We start from the raw sequence: 8,937 nt of genomic DNA on the forward strand, positions 1-8,937 counted from the left end.
ACTGTTGTATGATAACTGCTGTATGATAACTGCTGTGCTGCATGATAAATGTTGTATGATAACTGCTGTATGATAACGGCTGTATGAAAACTGCTGTACTGTATGATAACTGCTGTATGATAACTGCTGTATGATAACTGCTGTATGATAACTGCTGTATGAAAAATACTGTATGATAACTGTTGTACTGTATGATAACTGCTGTATGATAATTGCTGTATTTATAGATACGTTTCGTCGTAAAGTCAGGTTAAACACCTTTTGTCGACTTCACAAAAATGAAGTCGATAAACATGTCCAAGGCTTCCAAACTATAATATATACGCTTCCACACTTTAATCCATTGTTCTTATGCATATTGTAAACTACACTTGCTATTAATGCTTCATTTTTCAAAAGACAAACGAACAACATAAACTGCCAGCGGCAAAAGAAGCCAGAGCAGAAGCATCCAGATCAGAAGTAGCAAGTAGCAGAATAAGCCATCAACAGATGTAGCAAGAAGCAAAAGTAGCCAGCAGCAGAAGAAGACAGATGCACAAAGTAGGCAGAAGCAAAAACAGTCAGCAGCAGAAACAGCCAACAGCAGGTGTAGCCATCAACAGAAGTAGCAAGAAGCAAAAGTAGCCAGCAGCAGAAGAAGACAGATGCACAAAGTAGGCAGAAGCAAAAACAGTCAGCAGCAGAAACAGCCAACAGCAGGTGTAGCCATCAACAGAAGTAGCCAGAAGCAAACGAAGACAGATGCAAAATCAGCCAGCGACAGAAGCAGTAGCCTGCAGCAAAGGCAACCGGAGCAGAAGCTGCCAGCAGCAGAAAAAGCAAGCAGTAGAAGCAACCAGCAGAAGTAGCCAGGATCTGAAGCAGCAGAACCAGTCAGTAGCAGAATCTGTAAATATTACCTACACCACCACCACCCCAAAGTTCACCACTACCACAACGATTTACTTACTGTGAATTACCTCTGACATAAACGTGCATGATCCATCCACAAATTGTTTTTTTTTTTCAATGACAGCGAATCAAAGCCATCTAATTCCATACAAAACCTCTCTTGTGCGACCGGAAGAGAACACTTTGTTGAATCCGAATGGAAACTCTGCGGGATGTAGATTGGTTTCCAAGTAAATAAATCCCGACTGATAGCAGACCATTGTGTCAGGAATCGGCACGGAGACGCTTTATAACTCGTACAAACCCTACCGTCATTGCGTCAACATGGACTTGCAGCACCGCTAATAGATATTACAGATGCCGATAATCACGGGACAATTTTATGGTTAATTAGTCGGATATGGAAATATATTGATCCGCGCATGTAAATATGGGTTGTCGAGTGTAGCAATTTGCATCCATGGTGAAAAAACTGTAGGCGCCGGGGAAATCAAATAAATATATACATACGCCGTGATTTCAGGTAAGAATGAGAAACAAGCACAATGAAGCAGAACGGTCGACTTTCAGAATACATGTTTGTGGGAAATTGTTCTTTACTACTTCTCATAGTATGCAGCTCATCCGAATGCATATTTAATAAAACTTTCAGAATATGTGGGAGATTGTTCTTTACTACTTCTCATATTATGCAGCTCATCCAAATGCATATTTAATAATTCATTGTATAATTATAGTGTGGGGACGCGTATACCATACGAAGCAAGAGCACCGAGAGTAGATGACAACGCTCGCCCGTTTGTTTCCCTCGTTCAAGTGCCATAACTCAACAAATGTCACGTGAGGCTCAGTAACGGCTAACTCAGGTACTGTCACACAGAACGCGTAATCAAGGGTTAAATTTAGAATCATTTAAGGTTTCCAGTTATAACAAATATTTATCAAGATTTCTGCAGGGCTACGGCGCCGATAACATCAAAGCATCGACATCCACCTTTATCTTCAAAACCAGAGCAACTTAGAGCAACACAGTTCAAGTTTAGTAACTTAAAGTTAATAACATAAAACAAAAAAGAGTTGTGTAGTAAACATCCCGACGCTGCAACCATTAAAGTTAACCTGAGAGAAAAGTGCGCGCACGACCGCCGGAACACCAGCACGGCGCTCTAATCAACTGAGCTAACCGGTCAGCCGGTTCTACCCCCCCCCCCCCCACACACACACACTAACTACAAGTAAACCATTTTTAGATTTTTTAAGAGTAAAAATGAGTCTAAATGTACTTGACTTTGTATATGATAAAATCATTTTGAACAACGATCCCTTGCATAACGTATGAAGTAATGGAATAACTGCTATCACTGTGTGTCTTTAATATGGGGAATCATGAATATTTCAGACTGAAGTTACCTCATGGGGGTTAATAAGCTTATCTGATTATCCTTAATTATGACAAGAGTGAGATCGTATGCATATCAATAATTTAAAGTTTTGCGAGTCAATAGATGAAATCGGAATAACATTCATTTTCATCGCACGAACATAATAACATTTTGACATGCGCCAAGTCCCATTAAAAACAAAATACAAAAATAATGTTATAAGCGAATAAAGTTATCTAAAGCCTACCTTTCTTACTTACTTTTTCATGTTGTTTTTTATTAAAATTCATCGAGCAGCCGTTGCTGACGTCGACCTAACAACCGGTCAATAACAACGACGTTACGTAATTCGTGACGTCACCATATTGTCAACGCATGTGAAAACGACGTCATTTGGATATGTTCCCCTAAAGGATTATACTGTATCAGACATGAATTATCCTCAACTAACACAGACGCAGTATTCTGTTGAAATAAAAGATAAATAAGAATACTGACGGTCAGAAAAGTAGTTATTACAGAAGTAACGAATACCCACAAACATCTCCTTAACGCAGGAATGAGCATATAACATGAGCAATGTCATTATACAACTGGGAAGATATTTGTGTTGTCTGGTTAGCGCACTCGCTTCTCACTTAGGCGACCCGGGTTCGATTTCCGGCAGTATCTTAAAGCTGCACTCACATATTTACCGTTTTTCCAACTTTTTTATTTTTTGTCTTGAAACGAGCATTTTTTTTGCGTACATATCTGCAAACCAGTGATAAAAGACTGCTGACAAAACATCAGATCGGAGATGTTCATATTTCCGTTTTAAAATCAATGTTTTATGCGTTTTTCTTAAACCGTTAGTAAGCCATAAAACGGGAAGGGAAATATGAAAATCTGCGATCTGATCTTTTGTCAGCAGTCTTTTAAATATCACTGGTTTGCAGATATGTACGCAAAAATTGGTTCATTCCAAGACAAAAAATAAAAAGTTGGAAAAACGGTAAATATGTGAGAGTGCTTAGATACTGCATCATAAAAACACGTCGTTGTTTCCAAGAAAAACCTCTGTAAACAAATTGTGAAGTATCAAATTAATAAACGGCTTATCTCTTTTTATTTATACATTTGAATTATACACGGCGATAGTGTACATTATTGAAACACTGAACATATTGCACCAGTAACTCTGTACGGAACTAACTACTCAAGCCTGTCAGAGTAACTGCCCTTGGCATAGCTAAACACAAATAGAATACTTTATCGCCTATTTCATATTTTCAAAGCTAAAACAAAATTGACCCCAAACATTTTAATCAGTGATTATCTTAAATACCATCAGGGTTACTGGTAGAAACAAGTCATTGCAATAAAATGAACTTAATTTGTTGATTTATTCTTATAAGGGGCTTCTCTTTTTGCCTGGAATTATTTTTCATGAATAACTAAAAAAATACTGAATATTTTCCAATACAATTTCACATGGAGAAAGTAAGACCCCTAATCTAACAAAAAATATTTTAAGATTTATTATGTATGCTTCTTTAAAGAACGAGTTTACGTGTCAAACATACTGATTAAAATGACAGTGAATTGTGCCATTTCATATACATTTGTAAATAAATGACAAATTTATTAAGATACCAAACAGCATGTACTCTAACTCAAACTTCACATGACATGAACACTTTCACAAAGTTTATACATGTATAAACAATGTTTATTATCACAGAGCGTATTACACACATACACACAAAGGGTTATTTAATGTTTCTGACAATCCTGCGACAGTAGGGGGACTTCATTTCCTGGAGGGCGTCGTCAAGGCAACGGGTCAGATGCACGAGGTTCACGGGGTCCGTCTGCAATACCTGGAAGAAGTAAGGTAGTTATAGTAGGCAGATGATGTAGTTTCTTAGTCTTTTTGTGTTGAGGGATATCTGAATATTTTTTTTATTATGTTAATTTTCAACAACTTATAATTATGTCGTCTATATTTTGGAAAGACAAATGTTTTTTTTTATATCCAACTTTCAATTGTTTATGCACTCACAGAAATTATTCGATGTATGGTGTTATGATTCAACAACTTTTATTTTACAAATGTATTTGTTGTTTTTAAGTTAAATAATAAGGTTGGGTAAAAATTGATTATAGATGAGGCCTAAAAAAATATATATTTGGTTCGGGTAACCCGACCCTACCTACGAAATAGGCGCCAACCCTAACGTGTTTATAATCAGTCGGAAAAAAAAATGAAAAACTTAAAAAACTAAAGAAAATATGTAGTTTAAATTTACCTTGAATGCTTCATACTGAAGATTACTTTCAAACCATTCTCCAATGATAAAAATGACATTCTTATATAAAACCCAATAAAAAAAAATAGAAAGCCTACCTACCCTACCTATTTTTGATAAGGATGTACCGGTAACCCTTACCAAACCTTTTGGGTGTAAATTGATGATTAATCGATTATATTCGATTACTGCACCATCACTAGTAATTCGCTATCTTGTTTATTAATTTTTACATGTGTTTTATTCATTATAAAGTACTTCATTGGATTTGAAGGGAATTTTAAGGAAATGTAGGGTTATCAAATACGTTAAAAGCTAGGAATGTATTTTTGATCCGGTATGAAGTTTGCCTACTTGAAATGTATAAGGAAATTAATTAATAGTCAGTAACCTTCAATGTAGCCTGTAAGGCTGTTTTTCTATACTTTTTACTATTTCTTCAAGATCATATTTCATTCAATGCAATGCAAACTTTCCTTTATTTTGATAAATCAGCATCAAGATGTTATTGATATATACTGGTAATATGAAGGGTATGATGATTGTGATTATTCTTAGGTACTGCACTTCTTCGTATTATAAAGTGTGCTGTATAGAAAACAACAACACTCACCTGCTTTTTCAATAGAGCAACGGAAAGCATTAATTGAACATTTTTCCAGTTATGACTTAGCAGGCAAACAAAGAGGACAAAGACGACATCAAGTAACTTGACCTCAAATATAGATGAGCTAAACATTAGATTATTATGTATTAAAATTAATTCCAAAATTACCTGGGAGCTTGTCTTGTCCCCATCCTTCGTCTCCAGGCGCATTGTCACCGTGGGCGTGATCTGTCTTCGTAAAGACCGACTTGCAAGCTGAAAACAAACCCTTGAATTAACTGTCATAAGGTTACATCGTATAGTAATGTTGTCTCAATGAACAGCTAATGAGGCTAGTTTGTTAATAAGTGCGTAGAATACAGAAATAGTAGTAAATCTAATGTTTTCAAATAAACTTTTAAAATAGCAAAACATGCTTGTCAATTACCTAGAAATAGAACCTTCAAATTGTAATTTTGCACTGAAGACAACATTAGTTACCACCACAACTAGAACAGTCAGTCTCCACTTTACAGATGGGTTTGAAGTGAATTTTGTATGTCAGATGAGTGGTACACCCAAATATCATAGATTTAGTTTCTAAGTTTATTGACTGTTTTATCAAGTGATTCTTATTCACTCATTACTTGCAGATTTTATCAATCATTCAGCAGGTAATTGTGGGTTGTGGTGTCAGTATTAAACAAACTGCTGTAGTAGCACAATAAACCTCCATCATTTCAATGCTAAATGGTTAACCTAGCACATAACCCTCAAGTACCTGAACATCAAGCCGCCACTCCAGGTTGTGGTAATGTGGCAGGTCAATAGCCATCTCTGACAAGACTGAGCGTATCTCGCGTCGATGGTCCACGTACTGTTGCAGTAGTTCTTGCCGTGTCTCCTCAGTGAAGCCAAGCGTCATTATAGAGTCCTGGAAGTCTATCTCACTAATCTGTAAGACAAGGTCTGATTTATTTTACCAGTATGTCAAAATGAAATTTCAAATCTATTATGTACATAGGTGATAAAGAACCATTTACCATTGTTACTTGTTGATAACCTGTACTATTATCGTCTAATTTCTGAGTGGGGATTGAACCCAGGACCCTCTGATCCAGGGGCTGATACATTAACCACTTGGCCATCCCACTGATGAACAGAACGGTAAGATAAGTTTAAAAAAAAAAGAGGCATGTTAAATTCTTAAGAAACTTTCGTTTTATGACAATATCACCATTATTACACAAACACAAAAAAAATAAGGCGACTTCACTTGAATATTTTTTAAAAACAGGCTTTTATCAAAATTTGATTTGCTCCTCTATGGGGGCCAGGTGTCTGTATTTGAAATTTAGTTCAAAACTATTTTTAATACTCTTATAAGCAAAACTGGACAAGCTAACAAGAGCACCAAAAATGAGATACAAAGCTTAAATTTAACTGTTTTATTTCAGTTTAAAAGTGGCAAAACCCAACAATGATTAAAGCCATGGGTTATAATCCTTGCTACAAATAGACTATCTCTGGCATGCTACAATATTGTAAGTTTCATTCAAATATCTACAACAGGTTTTAAGCTATGGCCAGACTACACCAAGAAAAGCTTTAATTGTCTTGAGAACCAAGATAGCATTCGTGTTTGATCTTCAGTGTTTGCTTGAAGATCGCAGGTCTTACCAGGAGTTTGGAGCTCTCTGTGAGGAGATACATAAGACCCTCAACACCATGCTGGACTGTGTCTGCTGGCACTCCGAGTTTCTCTGGAAGACAAATGTAGTATTACATGTCAAAGAATAGAAACAACTGTTCAATTGTGAATCCCTGGTATTAATCATAGTCACAGCATAAAGGATTCCTCTTTGCTGTTTATTTGCTAAAACAATGATGGAAAAATGAAAAGAAATATAATGAAGATATTTAGATATATGAATACACAAAGAACTTGTTACACAGATTGATGTTAAGGCAAACTGACTTTTCCCAGTGTACGACTTCACTGTTACATGCGTGCAAAATTGTTTTCACACAAATTAAGAAGTATTACATAAGTAAATGGAAGTTCTTGCTATAGGTTCTGTGAATGTTAACAATATGTTTAAAGTTTCAATTGCAAAATAAATATTAAATTAAAACTAATTTATATTGTTATTTGAAAAATCTTACTAGCTGCGCTTTCATAAATCTTGCTGTTGGCTCCTTTTTTTATGAATTCAAGGCTGATTCTGCAGAACTCTTGAAGAACTAAACAAAAAATGTATGAAAATAAGTTAAACACTGGTATGACAGTATGGTAAGTTTCAGCTGTAACAACATTAATGTTCATGTACTCCCCAATAGCTTTGGACTAGTAGCTCCCTTGCCTAGCATTCAGCATTAAAAGGGTAATTAGGGGGAATTGGTGTACACAGTACTGGTTCAACCCAGAACGGTTGTATCCTGTGTATCAGTGCTTTAAGCATATAAAAGAAATTAAGATTTCTATTCACAAGAAGCTAGTGTATCACACCTGGATCTCTTGTATCTTAATCTCTTTCTTCATGTCTTCTAATATCTGCAAGGGAGTTGGGTCAAAAGTTGCAGTCACTTCTATCTCATGTCACTTTTGGCATTTAAAACACAATTTAAGTTGTGTAACGTGCGAGCCAATGAAACACCAACAGATCCCTTCAGGGAAAAGCATGCTCGACCCTGAAGGGGTCCACTGGTCTTTATATACACTAACTTCTCTATTTTCACATAGCCCGGGATTTGCTTATTTGCATAACCAAGTTTACATCCGGTATGAACGTACTTCCGTTTTATACGGAATATTATTATGAACCCACCTCCACCGCCTACAGCGAACTGTTTTTTTTTCCCCTCCGAGAAGACTTGTCCCGAGTTTTAGACTGGGAATCTTATGGGTAAGGCATCTCCGTCGGGCAGTTGTCATTATCCCACCGCTGCCACTATTTGTAACGTGCGAGCCAATGAAACAAACACCAACAGATCCCGTCAGGGAAAAGCATGCTCGACCCTGAAGGGGTCCACTGGTCTTTATATACACTAACTTCTCTATTTTCACATAGCCCGGGATTTGCTTATTTGCATAACCAAGTTTACATCTGGTATGAACGTACTTCCGTTTTATACGGAATATAATCATGAACGCACATCCGCCGCCTACAGCGCACCGTTACAGTTGTAATGTTGTCACAGCTGGGTGAAGCCAGTGCAGCCAATAGGCGAGGGAGACCTTCACAACCTCAAACAATTATCATCTGACATTTAATTAGTCAATCTAGGCCATGTAATTCTTAATCAGTGCCGTATCGTCTCTAAGTTTTAAACTTGTCTCTCAATCGGCGCTATAGTGTCTTGGCTGTATTGTCAACCTCAGTTATTTTGATCAAAACTTCACTACATTAATCACAATTTGACTAAAAACATAAGGAAAATTTAACCATGCGACCTTAAAATGGTATCATAATATGTCTTGCTTTTCTATAAAATATTTAACGAACGAACATTAATTTGTAAAAATATGACAGGTCGCGAAATTACATTGCAACATTAAATTCACACAATACCTTACCGATAATTTCGATGTCAACCAAAAATGATAGATGTTTTTTATGTTTTTCATCAAACATAAGCAACATCTTGAATTTTTAAGGTGAATTTTTACTAAAAAGTTTAATTTTCTTATTTTATTTACATTTTAACGCCCCGGAAGTATAATAATCGAATGGTTTATTGCAAATTATGGATTCGGAAACAAGGAAACTTACGCGAAAAATTA

The 8,937-nt window shown here is 36.2% G+C and overlaps 1 protein-coding gene across 1 annotated transcript; it reads right to left on the reverse strand.

The window, feature by feature from the left end:
• Window positions 1-3,365: 3,365 nt before the first annotated feature.
• LOC128242483 (COMM domain-containing protein 2-like) lies at window positions 3,366-8,875 on the reverse strand. Its single transcript, XM_052959642.1, has 6 exons — window positions 8,731-8,875; window positions 7,320-7,397; window positions 6,834-6,916; window positions 5,935-6,108; window positions 5,343-5,429; window positions 3,366-4,138 (listed from the first exon to the last, which is right to left on the reverse strand). The coding sequence occupies exons 1-6, from the start codon at window positions 8,795-8,797 to the stop codon at window positions 4,028-4,030; spliced, it is 600 nt and encodes a 199-aa protein (XP_052815602.1). The 5' UTR covers window positions 8,798-8,875; the 3' UTR covers window positions 3,366-4,027.
• Between the last annotated feature and the right edge of the window lie 62 nt (window positions 8,876-8,937).

The sequence above is a fragment of the Mya arenaria genome, chromosome 8 (genome assembly GCF_026914265.1).
Source record: "Mya arenaria isolate MELC-2E11 chromosome 8, ASM2691426v1".
Taxonomy (NCBI): domain Eukaryota; kingdom Metazoa; phylum Mollusca; class Bivalvia; order Myida; family Myidae; genus Mya; species Mya arenaria.